The sequence below is a fragment of the Pygocentrus nattereri genome, chromosome 9, assembly GCF_015220715.1.
Source record: "Pygocentrus nattereri isolate fPygNat1 chromosome 9, fPygNat1.pri, whole genome shotgun sequence".
Classification (NCBI taxonomy): Eukaryota; Metazoa; Chordata; class Actinopteri; order Characiformes; family Serrasalmidae; genus Pygocentrus; species Pygocentrus nattereri.
In genome coordinates this window covers 44,721,469-44,743,512 of record NC_051219.1, presented here as the reverse complement: position 1 = coordinate 44,743,512, position 22,044 = coordinate 44,721,469, and the positions used below count along the sequence as shown (strand labels likewise).

The 22,044-nt window shown below is 43.6% G+C and overlaps 1 protein-coding gene across 4 annotated transcripts in view; it reads left to right on the top strand.

Annotated features, from left to right (window-relative positions):
- Positions 1–22,044, top strand: part of foxp1a (forkhead box P1a) — a 59,488-nt gene that overhangs the window by 2,343 nt on the left and 35,101 nt on the right. For 2 of the 4 annotated variants that reach the window (XM_037541659.1, XM_037541657.1), the window contains exons 2-3: positions 12,929–13,083; positions 19,564–19,644. In XM_037541659.1, coding sequence (XP_037397556.1) covers positions 12,943–13,083; positions 19,564–19,644 — 222 coding nt within the window. In that variant the 5' untranslated portion in view covers positions 12,929–12,942. Of the gene's footprint in view, positions 1–12,928; positions 13,084–19,563; positions 19,645–19,982; positions 20,115–22,044 lie in introns of those variants that run through there. The other 2 variants (XM_037541658.1, XM_037541660.1) reach the window with 2 other exon arrangements.

Genomic DNA, 22,044 nt, shown 5'->3' with positions numbered 1-22,044 from the left:
GTAGAAAATCTGATCATGATCAGACTGTTGAGTGCGTGTTTACGCACTCGCTGTTATAGACAGCTGTGCACCCACACCGTGCGGTTCCTGGGATTTGAATGTTTGGGAACCAGGTGTTAACCGCCCTGAGGGCCTCGGGTCTCCGAGCAAGAGCTCGTACCTTTAAAGCATTCCAAAGATTTGCCTTCTCAGCAAAGCTGGGCAGTTTTTCTTAACGTGATGTTCAAATCAAGGCGTGACATCATGACCACCTCCTCGTTTCTACGCTCACTGTCCACTTCATCAGCTCCACTGACCGTATAGCTGCTCTCTGTAGTTCTACAGTTACAGACTGTAGTCCATCTGTTTCTCTGATACTCTGTTACCCTGTTCTTCAGTGGTCAGGACCCCCATGGACCCTCACAGAGCAGGTAATGTTTGGGTGGTGGATCATTCTCAGCACTGCAGTAACACTGACGTTGCAGTGGTGGTGTCTTAGTGTGTGTTGTGCTGGTCTGAGTGGATCAGACACAGCAGTGCTGCTGGAGTTTTGTCCACTCCTACCTTGTCGGTCCACCTTGTAGATGTAAAGTCAGAGATGACAGCTCATCTGCTGCTGCTCAGTTTGTGCTGGTCATCCTCTCGTCCTTCATCAGTGGTCACAGGACGCTGTTGGCTGGATATTTTTGGTTGGTGGACTGTTCTCAGTCCAGCAGCGACACTCAGGTGTTTAAGGCTCCAGCACAACGCACACTAACACACCACCACCACGTCAGGGTTACTGCAGTGCTGAGAGTGGTCCGTGAGGGTCCTGACCGCTGAAGAACAGGGTAATAAAGTATGAGAGAGACAGATGGACTGCAGTCTGTTCGAGTGTAGGATGCGAGAGATTCTTGCGCTGGTTCTGCTGTTTTATTAAGGTTCCTGTGTGCGTGTGGACTTGTGGTTACATGTCCTGGAGTGTTACAGTAGGATTGGCGCTGAAGTTAATGAAGCATTTATGATAAATGGCAGTTTAATCATAACATCCATTGTTCCCTGGGCCTGTAACAGTAACTCGAGGCGTGATATGATTCACATCCTGAAACAGACTTCATGATTAGGATGTTCTGAAGATATTCAAGGGTGTGGCTTCGCAGTGTCTGTGCAAGGGTTTCAGGCGTATAGGGTATTGTTTTAGTATTGTTTAAGGGAGTGTTTGATGACTTTGCACTGTTTACAGTGTGTGTGTGTGTGTGTGTGTGTGTGTGTTGGGATTGCGAGAGTGTGCTTTTTCATTCGTGTCTGATTTCATGTCGTTACAAGTTTTGTTTGCTGATCAATTTCAGTCACTCCTTTGGTTCACATTGTCTTCGGCCCAGTCCCATTCCTCCTTTTCACCCCTACCCCTTGTTTTCGAGTGCTGCCCCTTGTTACTGAGCTACAGGGCAGTGGTTGAGATCTTCCCTCTGAAATGAGACCCTCTAATAAAAGAGCATCACTTCATTAACAGCTACCAGCGCCGCTCTGTAGGCGACCCTGCCCGTCTGCAGGGACAGCAGAGGAGGGGAAAGTTCAGCTCCTCACTGCTGGGCTTTAGTTACATTTAGGGATCATACGCCTTCAAAGAGGGGGGCAGTTATTTATTACAACCCCCCCCCCCAATTCTTCAGTGATATGAAGCTGAAGTCAGAGATTCTCCAGATTCTTGAGGATTTTCTCGTTCCACCTTAAATGGAGCAGCAGTTACATTCCGGCGCTTCAGGCGTCAGAACTGCTGGACTATTTAAGGTGGAACGGGAAAGTTAGCCAGATCGCTACAGAGACATTAGCATGCTATTAGTGATTTTTTTTTTTTATGCTCGTTATGAAGAAAAATGACCAAAATCCACTGAAACGACATTAAAGTGAGATAAAACAGTGATTATTGTGATTTATTAATGGAGAAAATTCCCACATTTGTGGGTTTCTTTGGTCTCTTGTTCTCCGTCTTGCCGGTTTCTCTGTTTTTCTCGTCTCTCTCTGTTTGGAGTCTCTGAAAAACCTCCGTTTGGAGGGTCATGTAGCCCCAACACTTCACCCCACCCCTCTATCTCAGCTAGAATCAGGACACCCACCCCTAGACGAGAGCGCCTAAAACAGAGGGCTAAGGGCTCAGGGGTAGGGGCGAGGGGTGAAATGGGACTGGGCCACAGTCAGTATTTAAAAAGCCATTGCGCTGATTTGTTTGAGATTTGATTATTAAGACGATTCAAAGTCGTTTATTCTAAATGCGCTCTTGAGAAACGTGCTGACTCAGAACTGTTCATAACTGTGGTGATAGGAACCAGACATCCGGAGCATTTAGTGCGTCTACAAGCTTTTTCACAGAAAGTTATTACATGAAACGAGTATGAATATAGTGTGGATAAGTACAGCTTCATTCCCAGAGAAGTTGGGACCTTGTGCAGAATGTGAATTAAAAACGAATTACAAATCAATTAAACCATATTTTTAAAGAAAAGTAGTACAAAGACAACAAATCAAATGTTGAAACTGAGAAATTTTATTGTTTTTTTTTTTTTAAATATTTGCCCATTTTGAATTTGATGCCAACAACATGTTCCCAAAAAGTCGGGACGGGTCTGTTTACCGCTGAGTTTCATCTCCTCTTCTTTAACAGCTCTGTCAGTGTTTGGGAACTGAGGAGACGCTGCTGCAGCTCTGAAAGTGAAATGTTTTCTGTTCTTGTCTGATTCAGGATTTCAGCTGATCAGCAGTTTCAGGGGCTCATTTGTCATATTTTTCATTTTGTAATGCACCAGATGTCATCAGTGGTGACTGGTCTGGACTGCAGGCAGGTCAGTTTAGCACCTGGACTCTTTTAATACGGAGCAGTGCTGCTGTAATACATGCAGAATGTGGTTTGACATCGTCTTGCTGAAATAATCAAGGCCTTCCCTGAAAAAGACGTCGTCTGGACGGCAGCAGATGTTGATAAAACATGTTTATATCATTCAGCTTTAATGGAGCCTCCACAGATGAGCACATCACCCAGGCCATGTCGTCGGACCGCAGGACACTTTTCCGCTTCCCCTCAGTCCATTTTAAATGAGCTCAGGCCCAGAGAAGGTGGCAGCGTTTCTGGGTGTTTATATTTGGTTCCTTCTTTACGTTTTAGAGCGTTTTAGACAGAAACACACTGAGCCTGTGCAGTGATTTCCGCTCAGAATCGTGTCTATTTTTAATGCAGCGCTACTGGGCATTTATATTACGTGAAAATATGACTGAAAAATTAATTGTTTATCTCGATCACAATTTCAAATAGTGCAATTTTCAAATGGCAAGTGCTGCAATTTTTATTTTTTTGTTCACAACTTTATTTTTTTTATTAGCAATACTGCCTCAACTGTGTAATATTAACCTAATATCAGAGCTTGTGAACTGCCTGTAAATGAGTTCAGCCAATCAGAAGCAGCCAAACAGCCACATGCAGTGACGTTTTCTACATAAGTAGCATAAAAAAATCACTAATAGCATGCTAATGTCTCTGTAGCGATCTGGCTCACTTTCCCGTTCCACCTTAAATAGTCAACAGTTCTGACGCCTGAAGCGCCGGAATGTAACTGCTGCTCCATTTAAGGTGGAACGGGAAAGTTTGAGCAAGAATCTGGAGAATCTCTGAGCTTCAGCTTCACATCACTGAAGAATTAGGGTGGGTGATAATAAATAACTGCCCCCCTCTTTGAAGGCGTTTGATCCCTAAATGTAACTAAAGCCCAGCAGTGAGGAGCTGAACTTTCCCCTCCACTGCTGTCCCTGCAGACGGGCAGGGTCGCCTACAGAGCGGCGCTAGTAGCTGTTAATGAAGTGATGCTCTTTTATTTCAGGAGTTTTTACACTAACAGGTGTCACTGCTGGGGGCTTCTCTGGCTAATAAGTAACAGGTTTTCTAAATGTTTGCAGAATTGCCGGGGGGCAGTCGTGGGCTGGAGGTTAGGGAGCCGGCCCTGTGACCGGAAGGTCGCCGGTTCAATCCCCGGTGCTGACAGTCCATGAGCAAGACACCTAACCCCCAACTGCTCCCCGGGCGCCGTGGATAGGGCTGCCCACCGCTCCGGGCAAGTGTGTCTATTCACTAGTGTGTATGTGGTGTTTCACTTCACGGATGGGTTAGATGTGGAAGCTGAATTTTCCCTTTTGTGGGAAAACGAAAACGAAGAGTCACCGTTGGCTTTGCGACACGGTCCAGGACTCGGCTTAATCTACACCTGGAAATCCAGATACTCAAGTCTAAAACTTTGCCCATCTAGCAGTTCTTTCGCAATCAGGGAAATTAAGGTGGGGTTTGTCCCCTCTCTGCTGCAGTATTGGTCTCTTCTGGGAAGGTTGTCCAGTAGGTGTTTGCTGTGAGAAACTGATTGCATTCAGCCACAAATGCCACTTCAGTCTGTGATGGAGCTCCTTCACTCCAGATGATGCCGTTCCAGTGCTTCACAGATCAGTACCAGCAGGTTTTTTTCAGGGGTGTCAAACTCAACGAGGGGCCTTATTAGAAAATCTCAACATATCTTATAACTTATTATAGACCTTAGAGTATAACATGAATATTTAAATGAGCTCATTATATCTGCTTGAATTGGGCACCAGATGTCTTTGCTCTGCTGCGAGGTCGTCGTTAAGACTTGGGCTCAGTTTCTGAGCTGCTGAGCTGATGTTCAGTGTTTATGTTGGTTGAACGGCAGCCAGTGTGTTTAGTGACGTGACCGGTGTGGAATTGTGTAGAATTGTGTAGAACTAGGCTAATTATAGCCTCTTCGGAAAGACGTACGTGGTCGTCGATGTTTGTCTAGTGCTGACAGTATTCACGATATTCTCAGAGGGAGTGTGTTATCATGGAATACCACAGCCGTGATGTTACTGGTGATAACTCCCTCCTCGAGTGTCTCTACTGCTTTAATACAGCAGTTAAATAAATACAGTAAGAAATGAATAAACTGGCCGTGAACGCGGCGTTTAATATGTTTTAATGTTCAGCTCCTTCCTCCTAATTATAGCTCCTTAACGAGCAGCTCGTTGCTACGTCAGAGTAACGAGCTCCGCCCACTCGCTGCTCAGCCGGCAGTTCGTTCTCCAGCTCCTTACACTAAATTCCCAAACTGTCGTCTCCACTGAGCTGCTTTTCAGTCGGCAGCCGTGACAGAAGAACAGCTGATCAACCTGGAATCAGCCGGAAATGAACCCAACACCATTCGCCAGACGTGTCTGATCTTCAGAGTCGGACCGAATCAGACTGAGCCGTAAAACTGACCCAATATCAGGTTCAGCTCAGTTTGGTCAGTTTGTCCAGATCAGTATTAATGTTGTTTTGTTCCAGCCGGTCTGTGAAGCTTCTTACAGCCCGTTTAGTTTGGCGAATGGTGTTGGGTTCATTTCCGGCTGATTCCAGGTTGTTCAGCTGTTCTTCTGTCACAGCTGCCGACTGAAAAGCTGCTCAGTGGTGACGACAGTTTGGGAATTTAGTGTCGTCTCGTCTTCAGAGTCGGACCAAACCGGCTGTCGGTCAGATGTGACCTTAACAGCGTCCGTTTTCTGTTTGTGGCAAAGTAAGAAGTGAAAACGCTCAGATGGCTCGAGCGTCTCCTACAGCTGTCAGAGTCGTTGCTTAGCAACGGCGTCTCAGCGGAGTGGTACAGTGTTTGTGTAGAACGCCTCTCAACCAATCAGCTCGCCTGGCCGGAACTAACTGTTGCATGATTCCTGCTGTATGTCGTACGATTCCAGCTCTTTCTGTGTGTTCAGGCCCCTCAGTGGCTCTTCGTGTCTCTCCCTGCTATCGGTTTTGTATTTATGCAAACGCTGCGAATTATTTTGCCGTATCGTGAGTGTCACACGCCTCTCCAAATAATATTTAAGAACAATAGGGCTGTTATGCAATATCGGTTTGCCCTCGAGATTAGTCTAGGTATGTCAACACACCGCTGTAACCAGGTGAATCCAAATGAAGAGCATGTAGGAGAGCAGGAGCAGCGTTTTCAGAGCAGAGAGAGATCGTGTTGATTTTAAAATATACGAGTGATTAACTTGTTTGCTCGTGCATCATCATACTGATTGAATACATAAAACGGGGGGGGGCCTTTGTTTCAGACTAGGTTGTTAGTGCCTGTTTCGGTGCTGGACTGCTGGATCAGCAATCCCCTTATTCCCTTATTATCCCCTGGTTCCTTATTTTTCCTTTTGCTTCCATTTATTTTAGTTTATTAATCATATAACGTTATTTTTCTCGAGTGATTCCGGATGTACTTTTATCACAAGTGGTGTCGGCCGTATTGTTCTGGTTGTTGTGTATACGCTATGAAAAAGGGCCAAACCCTGTAATTGAAGATGCACCAATCTCTATCTAACCTAACTCACCTGTAACTCCTGATATCTATACAAATTACTTATTTAAAATATTTTATTTTTGTTAAAATCTGTGTTCTACCTCACAAATAACACACTCGGCTTGGCTAGATGGTATTCACTTGTTGGAATATGTTTAGATGTTTAAGAAAAGGTATTTTGTTTATTTGCTGTATCTAATTAGTATTTACTATTATATAAGCATTAATGGGAACCATGAAGCGACGGGATGCGAGACCACGGACGTGCACTGCAGGCGAGGCTAGTGGATCCACACGCCCTGCTTGCGGGCTGCTATGCTAAGGGATAAATTGAGGCTAAAGACTGTCACACCGCATGTTTAAGTGCCAGTATTGGCACCAATAATGATACAGTATCGTTATCGCTGCAACACTGCCTGTAATATCAATATATTGATTGCGTAAACCCACAGTTTCATTGGTATCTGGGAAAAAATTGCTATTAAAATAGAGATTGTTATTTTTATAGTGAACTAAAACGATTGGAGTCTGTATAGTGTGTCCATCGTACATTACATCGACTGATATCATTGCTTATTGGAAGTTTTAGGCCTTTAAAATCAGCAGCTGTGTTGATCACGAGGTTTTACACTGGATGGGACCTAAACACTGAAAGATGATCACTGTTATGGGACCCAAGCCTCAGCTTAAAAAAGGAAGTTCTTTAATGAAATCATGCTGTAGAGGATGGGCACCAACTCCCCTCAGCTCGGGTTGATCATGCCTGGCCTACACTACAGGACTTAAAGTCCTAACCAGTGTTGAAACCCCACACATAATAACAGGTTCTGCTGATTTTTTGTTGTTGTTTATTTATTTATCCTTATTTGTCCTTCAGTCATTCAAGCTCCCACACTGACCGAAACACCACACACTTTTGGGTTATGGTCCTAAACCACTACTAAAACAACTTGCGTTGACCAAAGTGGTGTACATCAAATTAGTACACATACTCACCGGCCACTTTATTAGGTACACGTTCAGTTGCTTGTAGGCGTGTAGAGGTGGTCAAGACGACTTGCTGAAGTGCAGACCGAGCATCAGAACGGGGAAGAAAGGGGATTTAAGGGGCTTTGAACGTGGCGTGGTTGTTGGTGCCAGACGGGCTGGTCTGAGTATTTCAGAAACTGCTGATCTGCTGGGATTTTCACGCTCAACCATCTCTAGGGTTTACAGAGAACGGTCCGAAAAAGAGGAAATATCCAGTGAGCGGTCAGTTGTGTGGACGAAAATGCCTTGTTGATGTGAGAGGTCAGAGGAGAACGGGCAGACTGGTTCCAGATGATAGAAAGGCAGCAGGAACTCAAATAACCAACCAGAATCTCTGAGGAACGTTTCCAACACCTTGTTGAAAGTCTGACATGAAGAATTAAAGCAGGTCTGAAGGTGAAAGGGGGTCCAGCCTTTTACTAGCAAGGTGTACCTAAACAAGAGGCCAGCGAGTGTACTCTACACATCTTTTGATGCTCTACTTGCACAATCTGGAAGTTTTACTACCTCAGTAGCTGCTGTTTGTCTGACTCTGTGGTGGAAAATAACATTGTGGTGATGCTGCCTTCTAATATCAGTGAAAAGGACTTTTCCCCCAGTTAAGTGCTTCTACAGAACTGTTATCTGCTAAAGTGCACAGAACTGCTGTTTTATGCTATTAACCTACTTTATTATCAGTGTTGGACAGTAACTGAGTAACTGAGTAAATGTAATTAGTTTCTGTACTTTAGTATTTTTGGTGTATCTGTACTGAAGTTTCTCCGTTCTGGGCGACTTTTTCCTTTCACTCCACTACATTTCAGAGTCTAATATCCGACTTTTCCCTCCTACATTTTGAGAAATCTGTCGTTCCTTTTGGTTTCTGTGTGTATAAAAACGTAACATGTCAAAACGAAAGAAGCGCAAAGCCAGAGCACCAATCAGGGCCCAGCGGTCACTTTGTTTAGAGCTGGTTTTGACCTGTTGGTCATACCGACCCAGTGCAGCACGCGGTTCAACGTCAGCGCAGCAGCGTAAAACTTTGGGAGAGTCTGTTCAACATAAATGATGAACTAACCTAACTTTGTGTAAATAGAGCTCAATATAGAAATATGTCCACATATGCAGTCGAGACTGACGCGGCTTTTTTCTGAATTTCTACAAACACCATTTCATTTTATAGTAAATGAGTTTGGGCTGGTTTATGTTTATGAACAGACGCCTACAGATCAACATAGTAAAGGAGCTCATCTGTGATCCTGAGTTTAAAGCCAGTTTTTATTCAACTTAAACTTGGAACTAAGTTGTAAATAAATCTGAAACTGAAACTTTGCTTGTGTGTAAAAAGTGATTTCAGAGCCACTCGGTTCTCCCTGATGGAAACTGTTTACCTTCAGTGTTTTGTGCTTCTGATCATTTTAATAGACGTCAGCGTCACTAATTAATGACGTTCTATTAAAAGACTGGTTTACCAAGAGAGACGCTGGAGGACTTTCACCTGAAATGAGTTCATGAAGCCAGTCTGGTTATAAAAATGATAACAGGACATCAGAGCCAGAATTCCTCTTTTAGTACTTTTACTTTATACTTAAGTACATTTGAAGGGAAATACTTTAGTACTTTTACTCCAGTGGAGGTCTAAAGGGAGGAACTTCGACTTTTACTGGAGGAATATTTTACCTCGGGGGTCTCGACTTTAACTCAGGTACATGATTTGTGTTCTTCGTCCACCGCTGTTTAAAAATCACCTGCAAATTAAACGCTTAATGCTGCTAATCTGTTGTTTTAATGGTAGAGAATTACACTGTTGGTGCTAATTTGTTCTCTGTTCCAGGCAGAAAGGACTGCTAGTGTGTTCGCACCAAATAACGAGCTCTCAAATCCCACGAGCTCTGTTCTGGTTCACATTCATGTCAGGAGAGGGGCTGCTTGTTTGTCTAGAGATTTTCTCCACTGTTTACCCGAGCAGTGTTGCTTTTTGAGTCGCTCCCCCCGCCCCCACCAGCTGTTTACATAAGGCCCTCCCAGTGTATTATGGCACCTGCCAGATATGCGGATCGTACCACCTGGTTAATGTTAAATTGCTCCAGAAGCAAGATGTGTTTGTTAATAAACACCGAACCTCGGGCTCCTTTGTTTACTGTAGTCATGGTGGCAGTCAGTTATTTAGAAAATACCAGCTCTGGCTTCCTTGTGTGGGAGAGTGATTAACCATGAGAGGACTGATGGAAAATGAGCTGTGTTGAGAACACAAGGAAAAAAAAAAGAGGGAATAGTTGTGGAAGGACTGTTTCGTGTGTTGTAGGTCGGGTTGGGCGGTTTGGCAAACGTATGGCGATGGGATATCTCAGACTTTTCTCGATATGCAATATGCATCGCAAGATTGATCTTCTCTGAGGTTTAAGAAGTTGGAGCAGACCAAAAAAGAGCCAGGGGTGCCACGGAAGCATGTGTAGTCCACCAACTCCCGTTAAACAGGACTAATTGTGCTCTCTTTTATAGGGGTGGTTGCTCGCTCATAGGGCTGGGACGATAAAACGATAACGGTAATTATTGCGATATAACTTGTCCTCGATAGAGCGATCAGACCTGTTCGGTATAATACACCGATCTCACACTTCCACCTTCTAGCGACAGCCCTGGTGACGTTTTCTACCACTCAGCCGTCGCCAGGAGAGGGCGCACTTCCGAGTTTTTCAACGCGATTTAAACGGAAGTGAACTGAGGAAGCTGTGAGGCTTTGGAGAGCAGCCTGTAACGTACACCGATCAGGCATAACCTCATGACCACCTCCTTGTTTCTACATTCATTGTCCATTTTATCAGTTTTTAAACACTGCGTCCACTCACTGTCCACTCCTACCTGGTCGGTCCACCCTGTAGATGTAAAGTCAGAGACGACAGCTCATCTGCTGCTGCACAGTTTGTGCTGGTCATCCTCTAGTCCTTCATCAGTGGCCACAGGACGCTGTTGGCTGGATATTCTTGGTTCTCAGTCCAGCAGCGTCACTGAGGTGTTTAATGACTCCAGCAGCACTGCTGTGTCTGATCCACTCAGACCAGCACCACGTCAGTGTTACTGCAGTGCTGAGAATGACCCACCACTCTAACGGTACCTACAGAGACATTTGATTTCGTGCAGTCATGTTGACGGCTGGCTCTGAATTCCCGTGCGTTCGCTTAAGACGACAGATAGTCGGATTAAAAGGAATAACGGCTAAAATAAATGGTTTGAGTTGTTTTTGCTTTTTTCCGTGGTAAATTGTCGTCTCGTCTCCCCGTGGAAGAGGAATCCCATTCGACTAGTGCTTTAGGAAGATTAGCCGGTTGTAGTGAAAGTAAAATGAAGGATAACGTTTGTACACATACGTTGCAGAGCAGGCCGACAGGTTAGCCTGCATCACTTAGGAGGGCTAGAAGTGTGTTTTGTTTTCACGTCGGTTTGTTTGGAGACGCGCTGATGCCATCAGGACTCTCACACAGATGTTTGTTGACGGAGCTGGATATATCTGCTCAAGGGCAAAGAGACATGTCGTTCATTTCACTCTGACGTTTCTTCGAGTTACACTTGTTTGTGCCCCCATTAAAACATTAACGCAATACTGTACCAGAGAACTTGTTCCGCAATGTCTTCTCAAACACTAGAGGGCGCTCCCGAGCGAGTCCGAAATGAATGGGTTGATATGGAGCGTTTGGGCAAAATCGTAGTTTATAAATGCTGAAACATTTTAATGTAAAGTAAGTCATTCATTTCCTGACCAGCAGGAAACTTTTTAACACCGCTGTTATATTTTAAGCGTTTTTAAACTCGAGTAAAAGAAGTTTAAAACAGCGCCTCATGTAGGTCCACAACGTCAATGAGCGCAAACAGCCAATCATCACGCTCTAGCCCTAATGCCCGCCTTCTGCTGCCCAAAACCCATTTGTCGTAAAAAAATTAATGAATAAAAATGGAAATATATGAGCAGGTTTTTTTCTTGTTTAAGGAAAAACATCCTTCTACTTTCTAAAATTAAAGAAACGTTCTGGTTCAGTGATTTTAGACTTTTTTAACTTTTCGTGTTTAGCCATAGAGCGCTATTCACGCCCATTCATTGAGGACTCGCTCGTGGGCGCCCTCTGCTGTTTTAGCAGTCTTGTATTTGGTATAACGGGGGAAATAGGAAGCGGCCAGGCTCCTCATTAACCGGCTCTGACTGTACCACCAATTTCTGGCTTCGCTGCTCCACGTGAAGGTGAAAGATGGCTAAAAAAATATGGCTCTCTTTACTTTGGAAGAGAGGAATTGTTACCTCAACAAAGTCGATAAAACCGGCTGTGATCCTTATGCAGTTTCCCCTGAACTCCTGGTCCCACTCAAACTGGCGGAAAGTTTTCCTGACGTTTATATTTCTCATGCTCAGCCCCTCTAACTGTTCTGGAGAGTCTCTCACAGTGTTTAACAGCGCAGAAGCCCACCGGCTCTTCACGTCTGGGTGGGTAAAGGATCCCAGGGTGTTTCATAAAGAGGAGATAAACCCTGTCGTTATAGGAGGGAAATGACGCCAGCTAATTAACACTCATGTGATCAGTGCTGGCCTTTAGAGAACTTCAGCAGATGTTAACAGCCGAGAGATGAACAGTCGTCCCCCCTAATGGAGCTGCGGACCGCCGGTATAGCTTTACTCTCTGTTTGTAGAGATTTAACCTTTTCAGCTCCTCGGGACCACCGGTGGGTCCAAACCGCATGTTCTCCATAACGTTCATACTCCATGAGCTCCATTCAGAAGCTGGGCGTCGTGTGAGGCTGTAGCTCTTCTCTCCAGTCTAATAGACGGTGACGTCATTTTAAACCCTTATAATAAAAGAAGCTGAACTCAGTTTGTTTTTCTACTGAAAGTCGACCCGTTTTTCCCCAAATCTGGGCTCTAAACTATAAACAGACGGCGTCTCTTCAGTGATCTGCTCTGGAAACATCACTTTTAGAGAACAACACAAAGAGCGGCGCAGATTTTTGGACTTTAGCAGTAAATTGTGAGCGTGTCGTGAAATGTGGAGATCATAAAACACACGATCTGTTCATCTGAGGGGAACGTTTACCAAAAAAATGCCTTTATTTATGCAGTTGCTGAATAATTTGCCTTACGATTTGGGTATTGAATGACGTTTGAACGGAGAAACATAAGCACTCCAGTCCTGAAACCCCTGCACTGCATAACTGTGGTTTGCTGGTTAAAATTCCTGATATTATTAGCTGATTAATCCCTTCTGGAGCTGATCGAGGTGTGAACATCAGAGAGGAACACTGAACTGTGCAGTGCAGCGGCTCCAAACCTGGAGTGAAAACACTGAATTAAAGGTCTGTGTGTCTCGTCTCTCGGCTTCTGTCGAGTCTTCCAGGTGAATCGTTCACAAAGCACAGCAGATTAAAGGCGTCGTGCAGCGCGGTCAGTCCCTGATTCGGTCCTCAGAATGGAGGTGACTATGCAGTGTGACGTCACGCGAAACGCGAGAATATCCTGTTCTTATGTTTTGTCTTTGTTTAGCTTAGAATTTTTTTCATCGTGACAAGATTATTACATTTTATTCTTTTACTAATTTGTATTGTACGTATTCCTTTAGGTTGCTACGACGACATGCAGGAATCCAAGACCGATCAAGCAGCCAATAGCAGCCCAGCTGGCCAGGAGGGACTGAGCTCAGAGGAGGAGCAAGTGGCCAGCGAGACTTTGTCAACGTTTAAAACATCTCCGGCCAGTTTGCAGCAGATACAGCAGGTACTGTGATCCATCTCATCGTTGACCTGACTGTGGTCAGTCACTATGGGAGGCAAATCCAGCTAAAAAGGACATTAAAATGAAATAAAATGCAAATGCAAACCTCTTCTTGCCATTTCTCTTTCCAAACATCTGCGCAAATATCCTGTCAAGATTGAACATAAAATTAAATACCTACATTTGAAATTTCATTATTTCTTGAGTCATTTGTGACAGAAATAAAAAATACGTTTATGACGTTTGTCGTTTCATTTTAGTCGTTACTCTGCTTTTTCGTAGCCAAATCTAAAATGAAAAGCCTAATGGAGAAAAGAAAACGTGTCAAAACTCAAATCAAAATGCACAAAATTCACGTTCTTCTTTCTTTTTCATAGCAATCGGCTGCATATCTGACCAAATGAAGACGTAGAATGGAGACTAACTTTTCATTTCACGCTTTGCTTTTTCATTTTCAAACTGACCAACATGTAAGTGTATGTTAACACTAGAATGACTAAAGCTACGAAAACTTTTTCGTAAGGGAGACCAGCCCCCATGTAGCCCCCTCCCCTGCTGTAGAGCGATTAACGCCTGTTGTCTTGGTAACGATAAGGAATGCGTTGGAAGCACCAACCCCCACCCACCCCCACTGAGTCGGAGGTTAAATGTACCTGTAGCCCCGCCTACTGCTAATTAACATACATTTACATGTTGGCCAGTTTGAAAACGAAAAAGCAAAGTGTGAAATGAAAAGTATCTCCAGCAGGTGGCGCTGATATTTGTTTGCATTCGCCTTTTCATTCTGACCCTGAAAAACGCCGAAGACCGAATCACAAACCGTCACTTCGCTGTTGGTTTATCCATTTTTACATTTTCATTTTAATTGTCAGATATGCCACCGATTCTGATAAAAAAAGAAAGAAGAACGTAAATTTTGTGCGTTTTGATTTTAGTTTTGACACGTATTCTGCATTTCATTAAGAAAAGCCGAATCCAAAGTGACGCTTGGATTTTCTTTTCTCTCTTAGCTTTTTCGTTTTAGATTTAGCGACGAAAAACCAGAATAACGACTAAACGACACAAAGCTGTTTTAAATTTATTTATATTTTTGTCTCGTGCTTATGTGGAAAAAATTGAATTGCAAATGTAGGTATTTAATTTAATTTTTAATGTTTGGCTGGATATTTGCGCAGATGTTTGGAAAAAGAAATGGCAAAACGTTTTGCGTTTGCATTTTATTGATTTAATTTTATTTCTTTTTTTGCCTGGATTTGCCTCCCGTAGTCACTGCCGCCCTCCAGCTGAAATCAAAGAAAAGAGGTCTCACGTCTGGGTTAACGTTTCCAGTGACGGCAGGTCAAACTCTGTTTGTGAAATACAGTAAAAAGGAATATTTAAAGGAAACAGTTGCTTAAAAATGATGATTCCGACATTCCAGCACTGGTTGCACAGTCGTGTTGTTGAGCAACGAGTGTTGAGCAAACTTTGCCTAGCATGACTAATAAACTCATTTCTGCCCGTTTTTTTAGCATTGAGTGTAATTTCAAAGCGAGCTTGTGTGTTAAAAGCCTAGCGTTTGCCAGAATCTAGTGTATTTATGTCTACCTGGTTCCCAGACGCCACACGGTTCTGCTGGGATCACCCAAACACTGCCGCCCATTCCCCGTGCCCCACACTTAGCTTCCCGGCCAGTGATGTCACCGCAGTCAACCCTTGGCCTCTGAAACGCAGGCCAGACAGCTGTGGGCTTCGGGGCAGCCCCCCTCTCAAAAACACTCAGCTTTCTCCCTCGTCCAGTATCGCTCTCCTCTCCCTCGGGCTTCTCTCGACACGATCCGTCTGCTTCCCCTGTCACTTTTCCATTGAAGTTTTCCATTTCCCCTCATCTCCCATCCACCATTCTTCTCTTTCCTCCATGCTCCGTATGGGGGAGTTCCGGAGGGGCCAGATGCGTGACCCCACAGAGGTGTGAGGGGTCAGAGCAGGGAGGACGCTTCTCTTTGCTTGGCTATTTTGTTTTCACAATTGTTGAATTCCTGTTTCCTGGATTTCTCTCTCGTTTGGGGCTTTACAATGGAAAATGAGCACGTATGCAGGAGACGCTGGAAAATGTGCTCCGTGAAATCCACAGCCATGTTTGTGGCTTTCTGTTATCGTTGTGAAGGTTGTTTTTTTTTTTTTTCTTTCTATATGATTGAACGTTCTTGTTTGCTGTTGCGTCTAAATAGCTGCTTCTCCACTGATAAACACAGAACCAAAGGCTCCGGGACCACAGACCTGTTATTGCATTGTGTTTTAACGTTCTGGGGAAAGCAGAAAGCTGCAGTGTTCAAAGTCAGTTTGAAAGCAGTTGAAACAAAAATGTTATTTACAGGATTTTTTTTTCCTTTTGTGAAAATGTGGTTCTTGTTGGTTTATTTATGCTTTGTCTTTGTGTTTTACTTGTCATGAAAACTTTGAGGCGCTGCCTTTTATTGAAGCCTTCAATTATAATCCTCTGCAGCAAGTATCCATTCCTGGGAGCCCACGGATGCGCGGTTCCTCCTGCAGTTTGAGTAGATATTTTATGTGTATATATATTTGTGTGTGTGTGTGTGTGTGTGTGTGTGTGTGTGTGTATATATATACACACCTGTCTGTTGCCCTTTGCATTGTCTGCAAATTTCATGATCAATGGATAAAAAGAAATGGTCCAAAATGACTTGGGCAGACGTCTGGTTCCATTGACTTGCATTAATATTAAAGTTACCATTTGGAGATGCGATGTTTTCTACTGATAACAGCAGGCCATATATATATATATGTACGTGTGTATATATAAAATGGGTCATTGTACAGAAACGTCCACTTTTCTATTCATCCATAGGAGTCACTGGTGTTACTGACCGTCTCTGGTGTTCCACATAATAAAGGAACCACCAGAGACGTTTTTAATGATCAATGCATTTTACAGAACATCAAACCACACGCTGTCCATCAGGGAACGTCCACTAAAATACGGAATTTAATCCATTTGTGTTTCTATTTTTCCACAATGATCTCAGAATAAAGTCGGTCACACCAGTGACGTCAGCTAGAAGCTTCGTATGAGATCCTGAGCTGAATGAGAAGATCTCTGAGAACTGAGAGACACAGTGGACTCACCACGAGCTTTTCTTCAGGTCGAGGAAAAGGAGGAGGTCGAGTGACGTCATCAGTGTGACTTTTATTTCAAAATAATAAAATAGGCTTTATTTTAAAATAATAAGGTTTATATGTGTGTGTGAGGTGTGAGATTTTTGTACCATCAGTGACGCGACTCCTGGAGAACTTTCATTATATATTATAATATTTGTTTTCTTCGTCATTTAAATTAGTTAATTTAAGTTAAAATTGCAGAATTTTTTTTTCTTCTTCAAAATATGGCCTCACCTATCACACACGACTGTGGGGACAAGCTCTTCTGTGATGATTGGAATTCTATGTGATTGATTTAAAAACCAATATTGATAAATTGAGGCTCAAGGTCTAACCGTTTAAATATAACGTTGTTTTATTTTAAAATATGAACAAATTCTATCCCTAACATGTTTTTCAGGTGTGATGAACGTTTCTGTAGAATGACCCGTGTGTGTGTGTGTGTGTGTGTGTGTGTGTGCAAATAAATGTTTTAGAACGACTGTGGATGCGTCACTTTCTAACTTTGACAGTATGAACTCGTCATTTTTCCCCCTCCTTTTATGTGTTAGTAGTATTTTTTGCGTATGACCCTGAATGTTGAATATCTATTTGCATTTCTCAAATGGTCTCATTTTCTAAAAGTTTTTTTTATTATTATTAATTAATTAATTTATTGCTTTTATCCAAATATTTGCAGGTATGCAGCCAAAGCCTTTGCAATTTTTTAATGTGGGAATTTTATTTTTGAAGCCAGTTCTGCTATTTAGACTGAACTGTGGGATTTTGTAATCATGGACTTCTCCTCGTGTGATGTTCTGAATGCTTGTGAAAAATCTCCTCTAATCTTCTTATTTCAGAGGTTTTACAAACCTGGCTGTGCAGTGATCTCGATAGCCTGCTGTGGATCGTCTACATCCACGTCTACATCTGTTCAGCCTTTGTAGTTCAGCCTAAAATAAAAAGGACCCAAGCGGACTGGCAGTAGTTTGTCTTCTGGCCAGCGCTCGACACAACACAGCAGAAAAACTCGTCTGATCTTCCAAGACTCAAAGCAGGTCACGCATGCAAGGTTGTTAGAACTGGGAAAGCCTGTAGTGAGACCTACCAAGAACTGTGGCCTTTCTGAAAGCCAGAGTCAGAGGCAGGGAGGCAGGGCTGCTCTTTGGTCTCACCCGAATATAAGAAATCCAGTAGATTTCAAAGTTAATGATATTTCCTTGAGGTTTTCGTGCCACCGGTTTCCAGTGGTTTAGAAAATGAATGTCACAGATAAAAGCAGCATGCAGGCTGGTTACTGCTAACTTTAGTCAGGGGGCAGTCGTGGGCTGGAGGTTGGGGATCTGGCCCTGTAACCCGAAGGTCGCCGGTTCGATCCCCAGGGCCGACAGTCCATGACTGAGGTGTCCTTGAGCAAGACGCCTAACCCCCGGGTGCCGTGGATAGGGCTGCCCACCGCTCCGGGCAACTGTGCTCACTGCCCCCTAGTGTGTGTGTTCACTAGTGTGTATGTGGTGTTTCACTTCACGGATGGGTTAAATGCGGAGATGGAATTTCCCCGTTTGTGGGATTAAAAAAGTATCACTTCACTTTTAATCCGATCAACACGTTTACGTACACTTGAGTAATCAGATAATGGGAAATCCCAGGTCTACATGAATCAGACAGTAATCAGGTTTCTGCTTTGTAACCTGCCAGTAAACTCATTTTTCAATAAAACTCAGTTTTTTTTTAAATCTAGAAAATGAATATTGAAATCCTTTTATTTCCTGTTTGGTTTCAGCGCTGCTCCAAAAGTCTTTTGCCGCGATGCTGCTTATTTCTACCCCCGTCTGATCTCGCGCAGACTGAGAAATCTGAACGAAATCTGAGTAAGAGATCACTGAGAAATCTGATTTCTGAGCTGAAGTCCAGCCTCTTTATCAGATTTCCTAATCAGATGTGTAGATCAGAGTGTGTTGTTTAGATGACCGTTGGAATAATCTGACAGCTGCAGAGATCTGATTATGGTCAGATTAATTGAGTGCATGTAAACACACTCACTGTGACGTTATGAATCGCTGATGTCGGAACAAAACCTTGTATCTCCGTTTTTGGCATGATTTGAAAATGCCTGTTGGCCTTTACATTGTATGTAAATTTCATGCTGAATGAACGAATAAAAACAGCCCAAAATTGCTTGGGAGAAAAGTCTGTTTCCATTGACTTACATTAAAAGTAGAGCATGGCTTTCCCTTTTCCTGTGAAGTCATAATTTTGGAAATACAATGTTTTGTTCCGACAGCAGCGAAACGTCAGCAGTGTAGGCTTATTAAAATATTAATTTGAATGATTAGCCTGAAAACAGCTGAGAAATATCACGGAAGACAACAGTATGGCTGTTAAACACAACCTTAACGAACGAGTTTAAAAATGCTCTTCGCTTTAGAAAACAAGTCTGTGCTTTGAGATGGTAACCAGGGTCATTTCTTTGTGCTAACGTTCAAATGAGGCTTCATGTAAAATACAAGGTGTCCCAAAAAAACTGAGATCTTTTGAGATGTGAGTGTCTGAGTGACTGCATGTCGTACACAAACGAAGTGAAACGGGCTTCATGTTGAACAAAGCAAGATTTATTCATCCAAACTCGAAGAAGAAATTCAGAGGGATGTAGATTTTATAGCCGATTTCACAGCTTCACTAATGTTCAACATGCGCACCGCCCGTGACCCGACACACGTGTCCAGCCTGGAGTCCAGCTCCTGCCCAACACGCTGTAGCGTGTCTTGCGTCTCCAGTTGGCGCATTTTTATTGAGTTTTCTCGAAAATGCGCCGCTCAGTCCTGTTTGACTGCGTTCGAGCACCTTCTAACACACACACAACGCCTTTTCATTTCCAGTGACCGCCGTTCCTCACCCTGAAAACACACATTAAAAACTAAACTCGGTTAGTTTTTACACATTTTCTTCACATTTGAGACCATTTGAGGGAGAATTGGCCATTTTTAGACACCAAATGATCTCAGTTTTTTTGGACGCCCTGTATTTTTCAGTGTTTCTCTCTGCATTAACATATTTTGACCCTACTGATTTGCCCCTGAAGCAGTTTAAAGTGGATTAAAAGATGAAAACGTTTTCCCCGATTCCAGTACATGCCAACCTGTTGTGCTTGGTGGATTTGGGCCATTTTTAGTGGAACGTGGTCTATAGAACATCAACCACGGTAACCAGAGTCTGAACGTTGTGCGCATTAACGGGTCGGAAAACGGTGCACTCGCATGTGCTTTGCTCAAAAACAATGTAGATGCTCCTCGGAGACTTTCATGAGCCAATCAGGGTTTTGTTATTGTTTTTTTGCATCTTCAGGCACTTCAAGTTGCTCAACAACAGCGACAGCAGTGTGGGGAGAAGTCCCAGAAGAGTGGGGAGAAGGATCCAGAAACGCAGGTAGAGCTCTATAGTCTGTTTACTGCTCACAACACAAACACGCCTGCAGATGAAGCCGCTCATAAACAGAAGAGCAGCGGTTTGAGCACAGCAGCTTTTGCCGTTCACACGGCTTGGTTTATAAAACGATCTCGCCTTTTCGTTTTAACTTCAGAGCCGTGACTTCTCATTGATAAAGCTGTCGTTGGCCGTTTTGAGTGAGAATGAATGGACTGAGGCGCGGGTTTAGCGTGTTGATGCTTCAGGGCAGGTAGTACGAAGTGTTTTGGGTGGAGCTGTTCGTTCCAGGCCTGCGACTGGATAGCTGAACTGAGGTTGTGCTGTCATTGGTGGAGGGGGGGTGAGGCAGGATGGGACGGGTTGGGCAGTTGCGTTGACGCTGGCTGAGCTCTGACACTACCACTCTCGCTACTATTAAGAGCATTGCGACTGCTTGACACTCCACCTCTAATACCAATGGAAATGACCAGGTTGGTACAAGGCTTATCATTATAACTGGCTTCATTTTGGTTTATCTCTGGTCTGTTGTTGTTTGAACGAAGCACAAACCTTCAAACTTCATCCTGATTAAAAAGTCTCATGAAGCCGTTATTGTTTTGTTTGTAATCTCACGCCGTCCTGTAAAAGCAGGCCTTTTAAGTAGGTGAACGTGGTAAATGAGGAGTGTTGCTCGTTTGGTTTATTCTGTTAAATTTGTGTGGGCAGGAAATAACTTCATTATGCTGTTTGAGAGAGTGGGATGCTGAGCAGGCGCTCACCGCATTATGTTACAGAGCCATCATGGATCGCGGACTGTAATTGAGTTGTCTACTTCAGGAGGACATCGATTTTTTTCCCCCCTCTGTCACGAGGGAGTGATGAACTAAATAAAAGACTCGGGGACGCTGATATCTGATCTTTATTCCATGCCGTAATGCTAAAAGCCTTTTCTCGTCGGTTTGCTGTCCGAATCTGCAGAGAAACCCGCTTTAAGGGCTGTTTGAGCAGAGCTGCAGTTCTGTCCTGTCCTGTTTTGTTTTCCCCGTGTCTGCTTTTCATATTTACCCAGATGCAGAGTAAAGGAAAGAATGTTATTTTTACTTTGGGCGGGGAACCCAAACCAGAAACGTTCAAGGTATTGAGGGCAATAACAAAGGGCTGTGTTTGTTTTTGGACGGTTGAAGCCTGTTGATTTATGGGCCGTGTTTTCAGAAGCACTCGCTTGTTGACATGTGCTCACTCACGGGGAGTTGGTTCTCCGACACACTGGCAAGAACAATAACAACAACAAAAACGGTGTTTGGACTTGTCTGTCGTCATGGAAACAACACTCATCAGTGTTCTCCGAGACGGTAAAAAGAGAGTTATTTACAGTAATTTTGACGAAGGGCTCAGGTTTGGCTCGGAGGGGCTGCCAAGAGCTGCAGACCAAACTTTTCCCTGCTGGGAGTTTTTTAACCTCTTGTTCTCCAGGGTACATTTTGGGTTGTCCATCTGAATCTACATGACCAAGTCATAAGGCGAATTATTCAGTAACTGCATGAAATAAATGCACATTTTTGTTTTATTTTATTTATTTATTTTTGTAAAAGCCCCTCAGATGATCAGAACGTGTGTTTTCTGATCTCCACATTTCACTACATGCTCACAATTTACTGCTGAAAGCCAAAAATCTGCGCCGCTCTTTGTGTTGTTCTCTAAAAGTGATGTTTCCAGAGCAGATCACTGAAGAGACGCCGTCTGTTTATAGTTTAGAGCCCAGATTTGGGGAAAAACGGCTCGACTTTCAGTAGAAAAACAAACTGAGTTCAGCTTCTTTTATTATAAGGGTTTAAAATGACGTCACCGTCTATTAGACTGGAGAGAAGAGCTACAGCCTCACACGACGCCCAGCTTCTGAACGGAGCTCATGGAGTATGAACGCTATGGAGAACATGACCAAGTGCGGTTTGGACCCACCGGTGGTCCCGTGGAGTTGAAGAGGTTAAGGTTGATTTATTACTCCCTGTGGGCATCGTATGAGGCTGTAGCTCTTCTCTCCAGTCTAATAGATGGTGACGTCATTTTAAACCCTTATAATAAAAGAAGCTGAACTTTGTTTTTCTACTGAAAGTCGACAACACAAAGAGCGGCGCAGATTTTTGGACTTTAGCAGTGAATTGTGAGCGTGTAGTGAAATGTGGAGATCATGAAACGCTACTTTAATTTGAGGGGAACTCCAAAAATGTGCATTTATTTCGTGCAGTTACTGAATAATTTCCCTCATGATTCGGGCCTGTAAATTCAGACGGGAAAACCCGAACATACCCAGGAGTATAAGGGCTATAACGTTCAGGAGGATTGTCTGCCATTATTAGAGGTTTTCAGCCACGTCTGTCCTCCCACACACCAACTTGCACGCCCACACAGATGGTGTGGGAA